The sequence below is a fragment of the Crinia signifera genome, chromosome 4 (genome assembly GCF_055691185.1).
Source record: "Crinia signifera chromosome 4, ASM5569118v1, whole genome shotgun sequence".
NCBI classification, from domain to species: domain Eukaryota; kingdom Metazoa; phylum Chordata; class Amphibia; order Anura; family Myobatrachidae; genus Crinia; species Crinia signifera.
Genome location: NC_139220.1, coordinates 205,106,135 through 205,127,506, shown reverse-complemented (window position 1 = coordinate 205,127,506; position 21,372 = coordinate 205,106,135). Strand labels below are relative to the sequence as shown.

The 21,372-nt window shown below is 41.0% G+C and overlaps 1 protein-coding gene across 6 annotated transcripts in view; it reads right to left on the bottom strand.

Moving 5' to 3' along the window:
- Positions 1 to 21,372, bottom strand: part of VPS13C (vacuolar protein sorting 13 homolog C) — a 270,747-nt gene that overhangs the window by 166,875 nt on the left and 82,500 nt on the right. For all 6 annotated transcript variants that reach the window (XR_014473471.1, XM_083183522.1, XM_083183524.1 and 3 more), the window contains 10 exons: positions 15,803 to 15,860; positions 13,824 to 13,951; positions 12,279 to 12,385; positions 11,151 to 11,322; positions 10,731 to 10,793; positions 9,338 to 9,479; positions 8,321 to 8,415; positions 7,043 to 7,185; positions 3,917 to 4,112; positions 1,502 to 1,616 (listed from right to left, as the gene is read on the bottom strand). Coding sequence is in view for 5 of the 6 variants with exons in the window: in XM_083183522.1 (XP_083039648.1) it covers positions 1,502 to 1,616; positions 3,917 to 4,112; positions 7,043 to 7,185; positions 8,321 to 8,415; positions 9,338 to 9,479; positions 10,731 to 10,793; positions 11,151 to 11,322; positions 12,279 to 12,385; positions 13,824 to 13,951; positions 15,803 to 15,860 (1,219 nt within the window). In the remaining variant the exon portion in view is untranslated. The remainder of the gene's footprint in view (positions 1 to 1,501; positions 1,617 to 3,916; positions 4,113 to 7,042; positions 7,186 to 8,320; positions 8,416 to 9,337; positions 9,480 to 10,730; positions 10,794 to 11,150; positions 11,323 to 12,278; positions 12,386 to 13,823; positions 13,952 to 15,802; positions 15,861 to 21,372) is intronic.

The following is a 21,372-nucleotide window of genomic DNA, read 5'->3' as shown; positions in this document are numbered from 1 at the left end:
TGATGCAGAGAGATAAATGTCCAGCCAATCACCTGCTAACTGCCATGTTACAGGCTGTGTTTGAAAAAAAGTCTTGTCTGCCGAAGCGGGGGAGCGTTAACTCCCCCCTTCGGCGATGTCCCTTTCTGGAGATAGCGCATCAGTTAATACTGATGCGCTATCTCCTGTACCCCGGCCGGCCGCACTGGGCATGCGCGGGATCTCGCTTTTCAAGCGAGATCCCCAGCGCAGCCCAGACCTAACAGCAGGGACAGCGCTGTCCCTGCTGTTTAGATAGGGCTTTGCCAGCCTGATGCTGGCGAAGCCAAACCCGGCTTCGTGCGGAACGGTCAGCGATGCTGACCGTTCATACATTCGGCCTGCTATCATTTTTATAGCAGCGCCGATATGGACAGGGGCGCATAGCGCGCCTGTCCATTACCGCATCCTGGCCGCTTCATACATGGGGGAGAAGCGGTATCAGTGCACATAACGTGCGCTGATACCCTTCTCCCCCATATCGACACATCATACATCTGCCCCTTTATCACCCTTGCTTTTATCTCTTGTTAAGGCTTAATACATATGCCCCTTTATCACCATGGCATTTATCTCTTGTTAAGGCTTAACACATCTGCCCCAATGTAAGCATGGCTAGAAGACAAAAAAATGAGAACAAAAAATTGGTAATTCCTGGGGGTGCATGTTGCCGGAGCTTCAGTGAGCATGATCGCTCAACTAATGTTTTACCAAGTAATGTTTCACATGTCTGTCTCTAGTGAGGTCAGCATGAAGGGAAAACCATTAATATCAAAAGATTAAAAAATGTTCATTAAAACTCTACAGAGCTGGATATCGGTGGGTTGCAGTGCAAGACTGCTTGTTAAACCTGGTAATGCATGTTTAGGAGTTCAATAAAGCAATGAGCACGGACAATGAACTACTGTCTATAGTGACCGAGGAAGGTGACCTCTTTCAGTGAATCATTCTTTACCACAGTGAACAGATTGGCATCAGGGATGCCACAATAAGTAAGGGATTGCAGAAAAGAGAGACACAATCAGGATGCCCCACCATCTCAACCCACCTGGTATCCCCTTTAAAGTTTTCTTTAATAAATCAATCTAAAACTCATATTCAGGTATGTTGTGGGGAAGGGCCACAACTAAGGGTTGAAGGCAGAGATACAGGGGTAGAAGCATACACACACTGTGCAATTTGAACCACATTCAATTTGAACTACACCAGATTGAACTATACCTAATAGTCAATTACAGGGTACATGCCATTTAGTTCAAAAATACCTGCATGCACATACTATTTTGCCTTGCGATATTGTCTAAGCGGGAGCGCGTATTCCATCGGAAAATAAACACAGAGCAATTTGAACTAGAGTCTATGTGATTTTAACTAAATAGATCAAATAGCAAGTGATAATCGTACAGTGTGTGGGCACCATTAGGAATAGGTGACACCTGCGCAGTGTACAGGATGCTGGCTAGCTCAGTAACAAATGGTTTACCTGTAGTGGTCTTCTCTTTGATCTCTTCCAGTTTCATTAATGTAGCAGATGTTAACTGTTCTAAATCCATTCCTTTACGTGTCTGGAAAAATTCTGCAACTGCGTTGATGGTAACCTACCATAAAAATACATTAGGAAATATAAGATCATCAAATCCCCATAACCCATTACACTTATATAGTAGAGCATCTGGCTAGTCAAATTTGTATATATTTTATGTAGACTTGCCTTCAGGTACCACACTTTCTTCTGGTAGGGAAATCTGCTGAGAAGGGAGCATTCCGAAAATGTCACAAAGTATGTCAACTAATTCTAGTTGTATTAATTTTACTGTAAAATATTATTGACTCATAATTTAGCATTTTGGAACTCCCATTCTCTTGCACAGGATTACCAGGTGTGGAATGCAATTAGGGGGACAATTTGATGTCCTCCTGTGGCTACTTGCCCTCATAATGGTTAACCGGGTAACAAAAATTGTATTTTATGCTGTGGTTGATTATGGCCTAAAACCTTATTTAATATATATTTCCTTCTCAGCTATGTAGTCACTAATTCAAACAGCAGAGAGAGCAGCAAGGGACAACACATGGCTGCAGGTAATATTATCATATTGGGAAACAGGGAATTAAGATCTATGAAGGATGACTCTAAAGTCTAATGTTTTTTGTGTGGATTATTAGGTTGAATGTCAATAGGAGATCGAAAACTAAGGGTTGACAGGCAATTTGTCAACACATGTAAAAGGTTCAACATAGTGAAAAGGTCAACATAAGTAGTGTTCCCTCTAGGATTTTTTGGGGGCAGGGCGCCGCTGCATGGGGGCAGCACAATGGGGGCGGACCGCCGTGTCCCTGAAGGGGGGGGGGCGTGCCTGGGCCACCACCGTCGTGAAAGGGAGGCGGACCTGGCCCCGCCGAAGTCCCTAAGCTGCCGGGGAAGCCTAGCACAGCTGAGATTGCGATGCCTGGAGCTTCCCCGGGCACACCAGCAAGACAGGAAGCAGGCTCTTTTAGGGGGCCCTGCTGGAGGGGCAGGGCGCATTTTGCCCTTTAAAAATAGGGCAGGGCGCAGCGCCCCGCTAAAACAGCCTGGTGGGAACACTAATAAGAATGGTTGACAGGAAAAGGTTGCCAAAATGTCCATGTTTTTTGTATGTATGTCGACAGACACCCATATAGTGTAACAAATCCTCTCTGGTTCGGGCTCTGACACTAGGACACTTTTATAATTTCACTCAAAACCAGTTTGATTTTGCAGTGTAAAAGATTGCAACTTTGAAAAAACTTCACTCAATTTCTGATTCTCTCACCCTATGACATTTCACCCTATCAGTCTAGTAGTCTCGTCCACCACCATTTTGTATGCTGCACAGTGGCTAATTCATCTTGATATATTTGCTGTGCTTAGCCATCCATTACATATCTAAGATTGGCATACATTTCCCCACCGAGTCCCTGGGGCTGAATGAGACTACGTAACAATTATTGTATAACATGGTGGCAAGCCAAGACTATGAGCCACGAGGGGACCCACCCCTATTGAGCTAAGCTTGGCATGCTGTACAAAGGTAAAGACAGTCGGTGAATGGCGATGGTGCTTCAAATTTCCACTCGCTGCACTGTACTATTTACTAGTGGAGCAACTGCCATGCTCATCTATTGGAGTACCCATAGATGAGTGTGGTTATATCTGAATACCTTTATTTGAAGCTAATAATTGGGTTCCCTATAAGAGGCTGTTGGCAGCAGATAAAAACCAAAAAAACATTTAAAATACGTCCACCAAGACCAGAGATCTCAAGACCAAATAAGAGAAAATGTTATTTGCCAAAATCCAGGGTGAATATTTTAGACAGGGTACTATTGTGTATTAGGGGAAAGATCAATTTCAGAAACATTCTGTAGGATTTTCCTAGGTCACTTCACAATTCTAATTCAATAATTTCATTATTGAACAAGTACAATCTATAACATTTTTAAACAAATCTGTATGTCCTCCTACCACGGCAAGACTCTGGACACGCTACAAGCTAGCAGCCATTCTGCAAATTCCAGACACTTGACCCATTCCCAAAACACGCACTGCAGCTCTTTACTAAAGCCCACCCCATTCACACTACAATATTCCAGTTGTTGTTCCAATCTCCACACTGAGCCACATTCACTTCTCTTGTCCCAGCTCTGTTCTTTTCACACTGTAGTAATCTCTTACGAATAAAGGACTCCCTACCTTTGTGGTCATAATGCCTGTATTTATTAGAGCTACTTGTAATTTCCCAGTTTTATGCATGAAGTCTTCCATATCCACCAGCACACATACAAATCAGCAATAACGAGTAATAAGTCCTTAGTACTTGGCCTCACATTTACTATTATTATTGAAGACAAAAAAAAAAAGTTATTAATAACTTACGGCATCATAAATAATCTCCACAGGCTGGGACTGCACTAATAGGAGTTGATCTGCAGTGCTGTTTTCAGGATTAATCTCAAAAAGGATTTTCAAGAGGGATGATGACTCGCCAGAACCAATAGTGCTTACAAGAGATGGAACCATATTTTGCTGTTTGAGACCAGTTACATACCAGTGGTCCAACTTGGCTTCAACTCTGTAATTTAAACAAAAGAATTATGGTGCAGAAATCTCACAATCATCCAAAAATTATTTATATGCTTTTTTCTTGCATCAGTATATTACAATAACTCAACAGCATAAATGTAAAGATACAGCAAATACAAATGAAAATGCATAATTTGAATACCAGATGCATAAAGTATAATGTACAGAATAGCAATGGTTAGTAGGAGCAGCATTCAGGACGTCCTGAATAAAAAAAAATTGCAGCTCCACCATAGTCACAGTGAGATAAAAGGCTAAAGGCACCATACATACCCCTTTCACATTCACAAGCAATTGCAAGCCGGGTGGCATGCCGGGTACAAAATCCTGGGTGTGAGACAGCTTGCAAGCTCTTTCGCACTGGCTGCCAAACCCGGCAAAATGCCGGGCGGGTGACGTCATCTGGAGGCGGGGGCGGTGCTGGGAGATGACAGCATCCCAGCGGCGCCTTTACAGTGCAGTGAACGGGACAGGGTCGCGAGTGTTCCGGGCCCAACCCTGGTTAAGACCTAGGTTGAAATCCCGGAACGCTGGACCCCGGATAATGTACCGAGACCCTTTTACACAGACTCATTTACCGGGTTGATGCGCGTTCATGTGCAGTAACCCAGGCCAGGAAATATTTGTCAGTGTGAAAGGGGTAAAGGTATTAAGCCCAGACATATATGTTACTGCTAATGGGATGGGTTTGGGAGTGTGGTGCTCCCTGTGTTGGTAGAGCTGGTCTGCTCCAGGTTAGCACACCCTAACACTTTATTAACACTTATTTTTTCCTATCACATTGTATATATTTTGTATTTTAATCACACCTTCACTTCCCTACATAGCACTTATGTGCTTCTTATTAACCCCTACTAATTTTCATTTGTGTGGAGTACTCAGCCTGTGTCGGCATGTTGGGGGCCCACACCCCAGACCCATACCCAGTATTAGGGACCCCCAGTGACAGAGATGCCTTGACGTATGGCCTGGGGGCTTAGCCCTATATCTGCAGATATATGCAACCAAGATCTCTGTATTATCTGATTATTATGTAGTTATGTTTCACTAAGTGTGCAATTGGGATACAATATGTTTTTTTCCTAGCCAGAATTACCCCTCCCTTTTGGCACCTGAGTGACACACCTCTGATTGAGCAGCTTACCAACAAAAGTGTTGTGCAGTTGAAAGGGGTTAAGGCAAACAGTTTAGCAGAGCATAAGCAGGGCCAGGGGCTATTTTTGTTAATACAATGATAAAAACAAATGAAAATAAATAAAAAAGGAGAAAGTAACGACAAAAAAATAACATGAACAAAAGTATACTAGCTAATCTAGTGCTGACTTATTCCTTCAGCACTTAATTAAACACTGTGGAATGGGTTGTAGGGGTGGAGCTTAGAAAAGGTTAAATTATTAAATGCGGACACCTTGACCCTCACTAACCTCCTCTATGGTCAAGACAGTTTTGTAGAAAGAGGAAGAAGAAATATTGTTTACTGAAAAGGGGCAGCAGAAACTATTGAGAAGGGTTTGGCATAAGTACAACTGCAAAAGTGAAGATGGGATCAGAAAATCGCTTTCCATCTGTGGTGTGAAGATGGTCACTTACTTTACATGTTTAAGTGACAGAATGACCATATTGTCTCCAACATGCTTTGGAGGAGTTAAGCTGTGTAGACAGAACACGATGTGTCATGCAATCAAGGTAATGCGACCACTCCACTTTGTGCTTTATATCAGATGGGATGTATGATCCAGTGTAGTTACATTTATTGTATAGCAAATTGTACTGTGTGCGCTATGACATGATAGGTCTATATATTATATCAGATTGCCACAAGATCAGCAGATTTTTGCAGGGTGTACCTAGCTTAAGCATAAATACAGTGCAGTCAAATGGAAACTAATTATCCCAAGTATAGATAATCTTACATTCATTACCTTTAAGAAATTTAGAGATAAAGGGTGAAATGTAATAGGGTGCAGTTTTTATTGTCAAAAAAAGCTAAAATCAGACGTTTACCAAAAATCGCACATGGAGTATAGTATGCAATTTGCAGGGAAAATCACGTTTTGCCATAACCAAAAAAAACAAAAAACTGCACATTCAAAAATCACATCAACTTTTTTTCCTTTTAATAGAAAATATCAAAATTGCAAATGTAATATGGTGTTAATTTTTAAATTGCACCGTAAACATTACCAAAAATCGCAATAAATAATTAAATAAATAGACCAGGTCTAGGCTGGGGAGTTTCACAGAACCATGCACAGATCACTGGGATCTGTGTATAGTTTTGTCCAAAAAAAGTGTGTAAAAATAAAAAATGAACCAAAAAAAGAAGGCGTGGGGTCCCCCTAGCGAGCATTACCAGCCCCAGGCTCATTGAGCCAGTCCTGGTTTCCCAAATACAAGGGAAGGGAGGGGGTGGTTGATGGTCCCCCCCCATATTTACAAAACCAGCACCACGCTCTTAGACCAACCCTGGTTCCAAAAAGAGTAAGGGTCCCCAGTATTTTGTAACCAGCACCAGGTTTGCAAGATTACTCTTTTAATCCTCAAAGTGACTGCATGATACAGACGTTTCTGTCCTGTCATGGACAACAGTCCGAACTGCTGGCTGGGAGTTGTATGGTGAACTGGTCCATGACTAAGGTCCGTGCCACGACCGAAACGTTGGTATCATGCAGTCACTTTGAGGATTAATAGAATTCTTAGCAAACGTAATGTGGTGAGTGCACTGTCTCTGAAACCGTTTTTGAATAGCCACACAGTGGTAATACGCAGCAGCACCCCGACAAGATGAAACTACAGAACTATGAGCGTATTGGGATTTCTATTGAATTATTTCATTTTTTTCTCGCAAACATGCAAAATCCCACTGCCCCTGTTAGTACGTAAAACAATCAAAATGAACACATTTCAATAAAAACTGACTTTATAGCCTGGGCTCCAGGTCTCTGGAAGACTTTAGTGCTGAGATCAATTATCTGAACTTTCAATGTCTCTGGTGCCGTTACATCTTCTCTGATGGTTATAGATGTGCTAACAAGCTTGAAACTCAGAATGTTAGCAACGTACTAGAAATCAAAGAATAGAAAAAAAGAAGTTAATTCCCAACCAGTCCCTTGCATCCCATTAAACATGTCTTTACCAAAGTTATCTGCAGTGCTTTACACTGGATGATAACTGGACCTATACTAAAGTCTTCCACTGAAACTTGTCATAGTTCCTTGCATGGACCTCTAAACTGTATGGTGTAAATGTAATAGGGTAAGAGAAGTCAGAGATGTGGAAAATTGTCAGACAATGGAGACACACTCTGGATGTGCCTTGTATATGATTCCCGCTTTAATGTAAATTTTCCCCTATGGGGTAAATTCAATTAGAGTCAAAACTGCCATCTTGTCAGAAAGTTGGCAGTTTCTGACTGAATTAGGCCAAAAGGAATTGGGCTCAAATCCGACAGTCTGATTTGGCCGCTCACTTAATAGGGCTTGTCGGAATGATTGGACTCTACTTTAATATACCCCTAGGTATCTACTCTTATTTACAGAATACGTGTATGACTATAAAATGCAATGTAATACATTACAAAAGGCAACTTGGTTTAGCTTCATTTTTTTCAACTATGTCCTGTCTATATTTATACCAGTCAATCAGCAATTCCTGCATACCAGACTTTCTATCCCATAGGCTTTTTTTTTTTTTGTATAGTACCACAACATTTAGAGATTGGGTATCCCTTATCCGGATATTTACCCCACACCTTTATTTATACTCACCTCGTCCCCTGGTGTCCCCAGTGGCCATCGTACTCCTCTTTAGCGGCATCCCTGGTCCCCAGGATGCTGCTGAGGAGGTAATTTAATGGCTGCCGTGGACTCCAGGGAACTCCGTGGACCAGATAAGTATGTTAAAATATATATATATATTCTGAAATCGGAATAATTCCTTATCCAAAATGCTTGTGGTCCCAAGCATTTCCAATAAGGGATACTCAATCTTTTTTTTTTTTTTTATCAATAAAAACTTATAAAAAAAAAAAAGGAGGCAACATTATTGCTATTCTAATATGACTAATTTAAAATGTCATTATGTTTTGTTAATCATTTCAATATTAACGTAAATAGAGTACAGCTCCTTGCATTAATACACATTGCAGTATTAGCACTACAAATGTCAAAATGTAAAAACATTTAAAAATTCCCTTACTGTTTTAGGCAAACTGAGGTTGTGAGAGCTTTCACTGTAACCTATAGCAGTAAACAGCTTCTTCTTTTCTTCTGGGGTCATGAGGTCATCAATTTCTGAAACACATTGTAGCACATAATATATTTTCAGATGGCAGGACTATTTTTTTACAGAGGCAAATTTAGGGGTCAGACCACCCCTAGGCAAAACATTTTTCACCCTACTCCCAACCTTGTCCCTTTCATGTTGAGGCCAATGCAGCAACAACCTCACTTCGCCTCCACCACCACAATGTACTGACCATTGGCAGCCCCTCACTAACCTAGCCATCAGTATAGCATGGCACACACGCTCCGCTGCCTCCCACAGCAAGTGTCCCTCCCTGGGCACGTGCCTAGTGGGTAATACACCACTCAATTAATTCAATGACGTATTTATAATATTCATTTACCAACAAAAATGGATGGAAAGTGCACGTGCACCATACCATCTGAACAAGACTTCTGTGTACCCAGTATGTTTATTGTGTGTTTAATGCTGCTGGCGCTCTGTCTAGAACAATTAAGTACATTTTGTACGCAGAGCTAAAACTCGCAGCCTGCAAAACAATGTAATGTAGTCGTATTAGTTACTTACAAAACCACTGAAAAATATGCACCCCTACTGTAAAGAGAAAAATATCTTAATTATGTTTTGGAAAGTATATTGGGGAAATGTAACCCCTTAAGATTAACGTACAATAGTATGCAATATTATTCAAGTACTAATTCAACAATCTAGTACAGTATACTGGAATATAGTTATACAAAAATGAGATTTATCCATAGAGTAAGATTCCCAAAAAATAAACTAATTTCTACTTAAAAACTTCAGGTTGTGCAACGCTTTAGATGACTAGGATCCATGTGGCAACTAAAATTTTCCCCATATTGAGATGGATGTTCCCTTTTCCAATGTATAATCAGCACTCCTCACAGTAACGGAGGCTAATTAACTCCTTTAACAACTACAACAATAGGAATAATAATAAAAAATTACTTTCAGGAACTGAAAGCTCATCGGTGTCTTCCTTTTTAGAGGTTTCTTTCTTTCCCCAGAACCCTCCAAACCAGCCTCCACTTTTCTTCTCCCCACTCCGTGAGGACTTTTTAGCCAAGAGCTTCTGGCCTGACCTTACCACCTAGGGTATAAAAATAATAATTTAAAATCATGACATATATGGAAACTTCAGACATATATATATATATATTCATATTATAAAAACACAGAACCAATTGTGCTTTGTGCATCTTAGCCAATCTTATTCGAGGAGTGAAGTGGTAGCATTCACTGTGTGCACTTTTGTAACTGTAATATGAAATAATTTTATTAACACAGTGCTTTATCTTTTGCAGGACTATGGACATAGCAGAAAGGTTTAGTACAGTCCATCACAGAAAGTAATTTAGCACACTAAGTAGCCTCAGGCTTTTAGTTCCGGGCTACCCATTATCGCCCCTTTTCCTCACACTTTACCCTACAGAATTCCTGGCGTTAAGGCTTTACATTTTTGAGACGGCCCCAATCAGGGCAAGTAACGTGGATTTCTTTTCATGCATGCTAAGGTCCGACCAGAAATCTGCATTAACTGTAGGTGGACTTGGGCTATAAGTTATGTGCTAAATAGGTTACGCTGGATAGAAAGGCAACTAATTGAAGATATTAAATGTGGAAGTTACAGTATACTAAAGCTACAGGCAAACCCCTTACACATCCATGAGTTCCTAGTCATTTTCATCCCAACAGGCGTACCAAGCAAGGTGCCAATCAGCTACTTGCTGTCATTTTACAGGCTGGGTTTCAAAAATGACAGTTAAGAGCTGACTGCCTGGCACCCTATAACTTCTCTAGGCTTAATACATCTGCACAATGTAAGTAGGCCAAATAAACCCATCATGGACACACTAATATAACTTAGGCAGCAAGTGTGATCTCTAGTCCATAAATGTGTCTGATAGAATTACTGTATATTTTAAAATTAAAGATTGTTAAAATGCCAATTTTGCATACTTGGCCACACCCCCACTATGAATCACTCCTCCCCTAGGACCATGATGTTGGGATCTGCATGTGTTTATCGGTGTTCCTACCATAGGTTTTTCTCCAGCATGTCCGCCTGTATGGTCAATGTTACAATTTTATTTATAATGAAAGACATCTTTCCATACAGTCACACAGGGGCAGATGTATAAAGCCTGGATATGTGATAAAGTGGAGCGTGATAACACAGCAGCCTATAAGGCCCTGTCATATTTCAAACCTATCCTTTAAGTTGACAGTTAAGAGCTGATTGGCTGGTGCGTTATGACCTTCCACTTGATCACTTTTCCAATCCTAATACATCTGCCCCACAATATGATAAGCATATATGTCAACAGATGAAATGCATTACCTCTGCTTGAGCTTGCTGTCTGGCTAGGACTATATTAAATACATCAAGTTGTTTTTCCATGACCTAGAAGTACAAAAAATGTATTAATAATAATAATAAATTGTAAAACTAAAGCAGCAATACTATTTCAGTATAGTATCTCTAAAAGTGTATTTGTAATACACAAACCAACAGTGTCCATAGCATTTGCTGTCAAACCACTCATTGATTAGGCTACTGAATCACCAGTATCTTGCCTTCTGCATACTTACATCTATACATACATACATCTATACACACATACATCTATACATACATACATACATACACACATACACAATTCAAATCACCTGGACTCCGAGAACTTGACAATGTAACCCTGACAAAAAAATATGCTTAGTGATCAGCAGGCACATTATAAGGCTAGGAAAACCTTAGTACCTGTAGGTGCTTTAGGGTTTCCTCAGGAGCCTTTGTCTGGGTGAGTTTAGTTTTATAAGCGATCTTGTAGGCTTTTAGATTTTCCCTGTGTTGTGCTATGTTTTTCCAAGACCATGAACGTGTTCTTCTTCTCACATGGACTTCCAAGATGCTAGCAATGGCATACTTCCACCTGAAGCCAGAACATTTTATAAAGCAACGTAACAAGACCTAGATTACTGATATTGCAGTAGAACCAGCACAATACCTCACCCTCTGACAGAGCAGGGAATAGGAAGGGCTCCAGGGACCCCATAGGCATTATTTGTCATTAGCACTGATCCCACAATGTAGCAAATCAAAGAAAACGGTTTATACATTTGTTTTAGCAATAATTGAGGCAATAAATGTATATTTAGATGTCTGTAAAGGTAATAAGAGTATAAAATCGAGAGTTAAGTGGTTCATTTTAATAGTTATCTTAATGTAGCTTTCACATCACATAAAACATTTTGAAACGTTTTGAAAAAACTGTAATTTTAAATGGTATTTTAAACGGGTCTAGTGTTCATATTGCAGCAGATTACCATTTAAAAATACCGTTTAAGTACAATTCACATCACCAGTCAAGCCGTTTAACCTCTGAACACGTTTCTACCCACAGCTTATTTCCTGGTTCAGGAAAGGGACACAAGACAAGGGACAGCCTATCACAGTGCTCTAACCTTTATTTTTTACTAAATACCATTTCAATGCCATTCAGACAGCACAAAAAACGGCTCTGAATTGGCTTTAAAACGGGTAGGACTCTGCTATTTAAACGTGTTGAAATACCAGTTAACTTTAAATGGTATTTCAACTATGACACTTTCACACTGCAGCCTTAAACGTTTTAAAAGGCAAAAAAACGGCAATATACCGTTTTAAAAGTGTGATGTGAAAGCTACATAAATGTACTATTGTAACTAGGGCTAAAAGTCTATTCATCTCTATGCAAAACTCCCAATATCCGGAATGAGGCTAGTTTGGGCTATATTTTGACCATCAAAGTCATGTCTCTAAATAATTAAGAATTGAGAAGTACCAGGTCCAAATGGTTATAAACAGAGCTGTGTTATAGGAAAGTGGATGGAAGAGTTTACAACTTACCACATGCTGCAGTCGTCTTTCAGCGATACAAGTGGTTTGTACTTCCGGTATGGAGCATTCCTGACCATGTAATCCACAGACTCCAGCAAGTCAATCATGCTCAGGTACTACAAATAAAATGTGCGTGGAAGGTTAGAGTGACTAAATAGTGTACATGGTAATACACAGATGAGGGCTAGGTGACAACAGGTGGTGAGAGGACTTAGGCGTCCTTCTTACCAGCGGGCCTCCCATTCACAGATGGCAGGCTCTCCAACTACCCAGTGTTAGCCACTGCTGCTTCAATATCTCCTGCACCGCCTGCCACCACTGCTCTGTTCTTCCCAGCACCGCCCACCATGTCTGATCCCCGGCATAGGTCACCGCTTCTCCCTGCTGATACCTTCCAAGATGGAACTTGTAAAACTCCTTCCAGTCCTCAAACTGAGCGAGGAGGGGGGTCGTGCACTGCTGTTTAGCAGGAGGGGGAGAGAGTGAGGTGGGGGAAGGGCGGTGCCTGCGATGCTGCGGGCTAGTTAAGAGGGGGGGGGTCAGGCACTGGTGCCTGCACTGCAGCTGACTTCCAGCAGGAGGGAGGAGGTCGGGTGCCAATGCCTGCACTGCCGCTGGTCAGTATGGAGGGGAGACGGAGGGTCAGGCACCGCTACGCACGCTGCTGCTGACCTTCCCACGACCAGATTCTTCTACCTCCCTCCCTGCAAAAAAAATCTGGTTGCCGGGAACCAGAATCTGATCGCCACCGGGGGCGACCTGTCCCCTGGTATTTTCCCAGATTTAAGCGGATGCAACCAAAAAAGTTTGCACCCCGACCTGGCCCCGATTTAAGCGGATGCAACCGAAAAGGTCAGCACAGGAAATGAGTGTGATTAAATATCCCTTACTCACAGGCGTTTAATACGGAGCATGATTTTAATTTTCAATTGCAAGTGGAAAGCTGTAAATGAATACCATATAAAACACATTTCAAAGTGTTCATACATAGCCATCTCTTTTGTGTTTGCATTACAATGGTTTATTATGGACATTCTTTAATCTATTTCATCACATTATGGGGTGAATTAAATTAGCTGCAGTCCACTGGGAACGGGTGCAGAACCGCTGTAAGGGCCAGAATAAATTCACAGCAACCGTCGGGCCCAATCTATCTAATCATTTATCATGTGGCGCAGGAGGAGGAGCTGCCTCAACCATAAAAATCAGTACAATTTTTTTTAGCCGGTACAGGCTGTAAAAAAACGGTACTGTACCGGCTAATTCGGTACAGTTGGAGGGTATGGCATGATACTCTAACAAACTAACACTTTTTTTGCAGTATACAAGCAATAAATATAAATATTAAAAATGTACAGCTATAAGAGTTGGAGGATGTCTTCAAAAGATCCTATCAGGTATTTTTCACTCATGGCAAAGGCCAACATTTGACTCAAATTGCAAAAACACTTGCCAATCACATCTTGCATAATACTGTGCACTCTTGGGAAAAACCTGTCCACCATAAAACCACTCTGTGACATGCATACAAGAGTCCAGCTGAACACCACTTACCTGTGGTCTGGTCAGTTCTATTGCGATATGCTGAACTTCCATTTCCCAATCTAGCTTTGGTGTTGTCAACTCTAGCTCTGCATTTGGATTGATGTAAAGCTTTGCTGAAGCAGATACTGGCTTAAAGACTTGTAAAATAGAAAGAACAAGGTGGGTTGTGGTCACAAATTTCATGTAATCAAACTCAATTAAAACAATAGAAATGCAACAATATATTGCAAATCTAATTCTGAGCAATAAAGGAAGACTAATGTGGACATAATTCACAAGTGCAAATAGCTGCATGCCCAGAAGCAGTTTACACTCAGGATACTTGTAAAAATAGGCTACTGACTCAAGCGTTATTTGTGCACAGAGATGCCCATTGCCAGTGTTTCATGTTCGCCGGTCAGATACATAAGCGGAACCGCAACTGCATAACTTCCAACTATCACGATTTTTGCAGAAAATACACTTTTTTGTTTGTCCCGCAGAGAAATGTACTATTCTATTCATGGAGACAGAGGGACTGGGAACATGGCCAGGAACTCAGAGTGCTGCCCATGCCCTCATAGTGCCGAAAAATGGGGACGCGGATCGCAAATGAAGCTTGGTCATAAAGCCACAGGACTATACAGGCCACACGAGAAAGTCTTGATCTAGACTAAATTTGCAGAAACTGAAAAATAAAATCTCCTGGACACCCCTGTGTTTTTCTAGCCAACACCTGTTACTGCCCCCAAATGATAACTACTGGTGATTTTCATCTTTATGAATAAATGCCTCTGAATCAGGCCCTGTGAGTGCTACCATTACTGCATGAACAGCAATAAAAAGTTTGTTGAGTCCTCAGCTTGGGGAACAAAGGATTTTACCAAACCGCATTTTGTGATTCATGTAAAATCCAGTGAGTAATTCAATAAAACTAACAACGTACCATGTATGAAAATAGTGAACTTCACAAATAATCCAGATGGCTGCTGTGTCAGTGACAGGTCCTCATGTCCAAATAAAAGTTATTTAAAGCCAGCAGAAATATTTCAACCAGTTCACCCATGTGTTTTACAGAGTCGGGGGGACGCGGCGCACCGACATGGTGTCCATGTTGACAGTGTAGAGTGCATTTGGGACAAAAGTAAAGTGAAAAACCCATGTCGACCAAATGCATTGGAATGTCATCAGTCTTCACTACAGCTGCAACATTATTAGGTGTATTTTATTTTTTTTGCTTGAAGCTGCACTAATGGTTTATGAAAATATCATTAACAATCAGCAATTTAAAAATCGCATTGGAAGGTTACTGCAGGTTGACCAGGTGTCGGCGCTGGAGGGCTAAACTCAATTCATAACTCTGAAAGATACAGTTACACAGAGCTATACTGGCAGCTACTAACTGTTTTGCTGCAGGGTAAACCAGCTAAATTTAGAGCAATCTGGTTCTTGGCTTCAGTAAAAGGGATTCATACAACAGAACTTTTTAGAAGTGTTGGTGTTTTAGAAGGAAATGTTTAAGCACGTATAAAACACACTGCCATTAATAAAATCTCATTTTAAAGTGGAGATGTTAAAACTTGCTACCAATTACAGCAAGCCCCTTACAAACCCAGCTGATGTAAAGAAGAGATCACCTTAAGCTATGTGGAATCATTACATACAGTACAATTTCACTGAGCTCATCTGACTTAACATTTTACATACATAAATATAAGCTGACACATACATAAATATCTAATAAAAACACAAAATCAGTAGGCAGTCAGGAATTAACTACCATGTACACGTGTCTGCATGGAATAAAGTGTACTAGTTGCTTCCTGGCAGGTTACATTTCCCAATTAATTTATTAGTTTTACTATACAAATAAGATGTTGGACTCCTAATTGTCAGATAGAACTAGAACATATTTCAAAGACAAAGATCAACATAAAGAAGGAGAACAAAGGAAGCTGCTAAAAAGAACATACTAAAAATAAGTGCACTGTTAGAGAAACATTACTTACTATGCTGGAAGTCTACACTTTGTTTGCTACTTGACATAACTCCTGTTTTTAAATCCTCCTGCAAATAAAAAAAATCATTACAGAAGTAATAGCAAAATGTGCAAAAAATACTGAAAAGATTAATCTTTCTGGGGACATGAAAAAACTTTCAAGAAGAGGGAGTTAAAGTAGGTTCCAATGCAAATCCTCTAACTTATGTGTACTGTAGCTGATCAGCCGATACATAGTCAAATAGGTGCTGTATCTTCATTATTTATTTATTTACAGCTGCTTATATAGTGCAGCAGATTCTGTTGCACTTTACAATTGTAGACAGTAATAAAACAAACTGACTTCAACAGACAGACTTGGAGGTAAGAGGGCCCTGCTGCAAGCTTACAATCTATAGGGATATAAGAGGAAAACACAAGGAAAGGCATCAGTAATAGCATAGCTTGTAGGTTCAAAGGATAGCTATATAATACATAAGTGCCTCAGAGGGTTATGCGTGTAGAACTTAAATATATGATAGGCTTGCCTGAAGAGGTGAGTTTTCAGGGAACGCTTGAAAGTTTGGAGGCTAGTGGAGAGTCTTTTTGTGCCTGGAAGGGCATTCTATAGTATGGAAGCAGCCCGATGAAAGTCCTGTAATAGTGAATGGGAGCTAGTGATCCGTGCAGAAGAGAGACGCAGATCATGTGCAGAGCGGAGTGGTCGAGATGGGAGATATTTTTGTGATAAGTAAGGAGATATAAGCTGGTGCAGTATGGTTAATAGCTTTATACGCGAGTAGAAGTATTTTGTGTCTCAAGAGGGTGAACATTTAAATTCCAAACTCTATAGGTTACCACATGTTAACTACAGGTTTGCCATGTGGGGTATAAAAATGTAATTACTCCAAGCATTAAACTCAGAACTTTACTCAGGATGTAAACACTGCAGTTAATTAAACACACACCTAAATCCTTAAGCTGGGTACACATATATACAATCCCTGTTTCTTGCGACCGTTGGACCGACCGTACACCCGTCGGACCATCCACAAACAACAGCCGATCACGCGCGTACACACATGTACAATTTTACTTGCGACGTCCGATGTACTCCCGTCCAAACAGTCGCAAGAAAAAGATTGTACCACCGTACACACTGTCTCGATTTGGGCTATTGACACGTCATATGTGAGCAAAATTATCATAATGGGCTGGGTTAGGGCATAATTATAGCAAACCACTATATACGCAAAATTAGTCAGCCGGCAGGGTGACTAAAATTTAGATGCAAACCTGTCTATATAGAACTTTAGTCAGCCGGCAGGGTGACTAAACTTCTATATAGATGGGTTATGCGTCTACATTTTAGTCACCCTTTTACCCATTAAAAAAAAATGTCGTGCCCCACGCCGTTTTTTTTTTTTTTAAGTCACCCTGCCGAGAGATTATGCAGCTATGGAACTCTCACATGGGCGTTCCAGCTTTGGCAGTATAGTCGCAAGGACGGCAGCATATCAGTTGAACGTGCGTACACACTGCACTTTTGTTCCGATATGGGGCCGTCCTGTCGGATGAAAATTAAACAGCAAAGAACCGTCGACCGTCCGAGTATGGACGGTCAAGACCGTTTTTTTGCCGTTTATCGGTCGTACGGGACAGCGTACACACCTATACAATTGAACGGCCGTCCGACCCAGTATCGGTCGACTTGCATTTAAGTCGACAGGGTCATTAGGTAGACATGGGGTTTTCATTGTTTTTTTTACCTGAATGTCAACACAGTCAACATGGACAAAGGTTAAAGTGCACCGCGTCCCCTCACATGGCTCACTGCGTTCGCCACACTGTTTTGTTCTCCCGCCAAGCCCTAGTGGATGGTAGGGCATGAAATACCGCCTGTCGGCACATGTTGGCTTAAAAAACAGTGAAAAAACCCATGTCAACCTTTTAACTGTCGACCTAACTCATGTCGACCTAGACTCATATCGACCTTCCTGCATGTCGACCTCATGTCTAACAACTTGCTGGTGACCCAATGACCGTATCCCATCCAGAAAGGGGTCCAATAAGGATATTACCTTCTGCCCGCTGCCGCCCCCAAACCCTAAATGCAAAGGTCTAACCTTTCCATCCTAAATCTAAGTCTCCCACTAGCGCCTTGTCCTAAACCACCCACGCCCTAGCCTATGTTTGTAACGACATTCCTTCACAAATGCCAAAGGATAAGTGCATGAAAATCTGACTTCCTGTATTACCATACATAAAAACAGACGTATTGTAAGTACATTACACTTACAAGCTGCAAAATGGATTGTCACAAAATGCACTCCATAACAAGAAAATGTTTGAAGTTTCATTTATATGCAGACATGTATACAAACAACCTGTACGTACATGAATCAGTTTATCTAAAAAAAAATTAACATAATTAAATACCACATAGACTAATGTCTAGGAGTGTGCCAAAAGGAAATTAAAGTCACAAACTTGATAAACAAGTTTTCAAACGTTTGACGTAAGCTGCAATGTAAATAAATAGTGGCACTGAATGGAACGGAGTCCAGCTTCTCAGAAACACCAGGAAGACACATAATGCTACTTATAAAGTATACAGTAAAACAAAGATGTTAATATTAGCATTTAATTTTAGGCACTGGATTCTTAGAAAACACTGATAATAAAATTGGCAACAAACAAAAAAAACAATGATTAATACAAAATACACATCCTCATTTCCTATATTATAGCTTACAAAGCTTACTCCACATCCTTCATCGTGTTATTCCTGCTAACAATTGTAGGCAGAATTGGGGGAAAAATAAAAATTCAACACTTTAACCCCTTCCCGACATTGCCTTTTATGCTAATTATTTTTTTTTTTTTCCTCCTTGCGTTCAAATAAGCGTAACTTTTTTAATTTTCCGGCTATATAGACACATGAGGGCTTTTTTTTTGCGGGACAAGTTGTACTTTGTAATGGTACCATTTACTATACCGTATAATATTCTGGGGAATCAGGAAATAATTCAATGTGGGGTAAAAAAAAAAAAACCGCCATTCCACAATTTTGCGCTGGTTACGGTTTTTTTGGAGTTCATAGTTCGTTTAAAATGATGGGTTATCTTTATTCTATGGGTCGTTACGATTCTGGTGATACCAAACTTATATAGTTTTCGTTATGTTTTACCACTAAAAAAAAAAATCGCAACTTTTACGGTTTTTCTAATTTGCGTTGCGTCGCCATGTTCTGCGGCTTATAACTTTTTTATTTTTCCACCTACGGACCTGGGTGAGGGCTCATTTTTTGCGGGCTGAAGTGTACTTTTTAATTAATTTAATTATGGGATATGGGCGACTTTCTGATCTCTTTTAGTTATTTTTTTTTGGGTACGCGATGCGACCAAAAAACGTAGTTTTGGCGTTTGGAATTATTTTCCGTTTACGCCTTTAACCGTGCGGGATAACTAATGTTATATTTTAATAGATCGGACTTTTAGGAACGCGGCGATACCAAATATGTTTATTTTTTTTATTTTTTATTTATTTTTATTTGTGAAATGGGGAAAGGGGGGTGATTTGAACTTTTAATATTTTTTTATTTTTTTTTTATTTTTAAACTTTCTTTTTTTTTTTTACTTTTACTACAAGGCCCCCTAGTGTACTTGACCACTAGGGGGCGCGATCGCCTGTACTAGGTTCAGCCATAGAGCTCTATGGCTGAACGTAGTGATTTTATGCACTTCCTATTACATCCTGCCTGAGGCAGGATGTAATAGGTATGCATACACGGCCAGCACAGGGGTCTACATTAGACCCCTGGCTACCATGGCAACCGATCGGCACCCTCCGATCTCGCTGCGGGGGGCCCCGATCGGCGCCGGAGGGGGGCGCCCCCCCTCCGATCAGCTATTTAAGCACTGCGGTCGCTTTGCCCGCGGTGCTTAAAGGGTTAAACGGCCACGATCGGCGAACTCGCCGCTCGTGGCCGTGAGAGCAGGGACCTGGCTGTAATATACAGCCATTACCTGCTCTCTGTCAAGCCAGCTCACTCCGTGAGCTGGCTTGATTCCCCCGCACCCGACATATGACGTAAATGTACGTCATATGTCGGGAAGGGGTTAAAAAAAGGTTTGTACATTTATGTCCTAGTCAGTGTCAATTAAATTATCAATACAGATGGGAGGAGCATGTGCCCCTAGCTACAGAGAAGGGGTGCTACAGGGGATGCAGTCGATAGGACAACAGTCAATAGGTGAACCACTATTGGTCGACAGTCAAAACGTAGACACATGAAAAAGTTCGATAAGCAAAGGGTCGACATCGTCAAACGATCAATGCTAGCAATATGTTGACATAGAAAAGGTTGACATGACTTTTTCTTCCTTTTAGACTATTGACCAATAGTGGTCAACCTGATTCGACCATATGACCCATACCCACTACAGAAGAGATAGACAGGCAGGATGGATGAAAACGCTGTAAAGAGGGCCCCTGCCATATGGTTATCCAGAGACTGCAAGGCCCCCTCCCTAAACTCACTTGAAGGAACAGTCTAGCTGCAACTAAGCTATACTCTTTTTCACACCACAACTTGGACCCGGGTATTTGCAGGTCGACCAACCTGGCAAAATCGATCAGGGTTATAACAAGGGTTAAACCATGGTCACCCTCTGTGTAATGGGCAACCCAGGTTTAATGTGAAAGTCAAACTACATTGTAATGTGAAAGAGATATCAGGCTATGTTGGAAGGGTATTGTTTTCAGAAGGTAGCATTGAGAATATAAGGGAGAGGGGTTTATTGCTTTATTGTAGTTAAGAATAAGGGTAAACTACATTAAATGTGGTATAATCTATTAATGGAATTATGAAGATAATAATTCTAAAGATATAAATGATTTCGAATGGCTTTGTTATTATGATGCTGAAGTAATTCATGCTTTTTGAGGAAGGGTTATTTATTGTTGAGAGTAGAATATCATAAATAAATCAATACCTGCTAGAATGCATGTAAATATCAAAAAAAGGAGGCCCATAATCTCTATTTCTAGCCTACCTCAGTGCGGGATGCGGTCATATATTAGAATGAACTTAGGTCTACAGTCATTAGGTCGACCCCACTAGGTCGACTGGCAGGAAGGTCGACCTGACTTAAGGTCGACATGGGCCAAGGTCGACATGACTTAAGGTCGAATTTGCATAAAGGTCGACATGAGGAAGGTCGACTGGTCATAAGGTCGACATGGGTTTTTCACTGTTTTTTGAGCCGACATGTGCCGACAGGCGGTATTTCATGCCCTACCATCCACTAGGGCGTGGTGGGAGAATAAAATAGTGTGCCGAGCGCAGCGAGGGTCCGATTCTCATTGCCAACTGTGTCCATGTCGACTGTGTCGACATTCGGATAAAAAAACAGTGAAAAACCCATGTCGACCTTATGACCAGTCGACCTTCCTCATGTCAACCTTTATGCAAATTCGACCTTAAGTCATGTCGACCTTGGCCCATGTCGACCTTAAGTTAGGTCGACCTTCCTGCCAGTCGACCTAGTGGGGTCGACCTAATGACTGTAGACCTAAATGCAGTCTGACGAATGATCC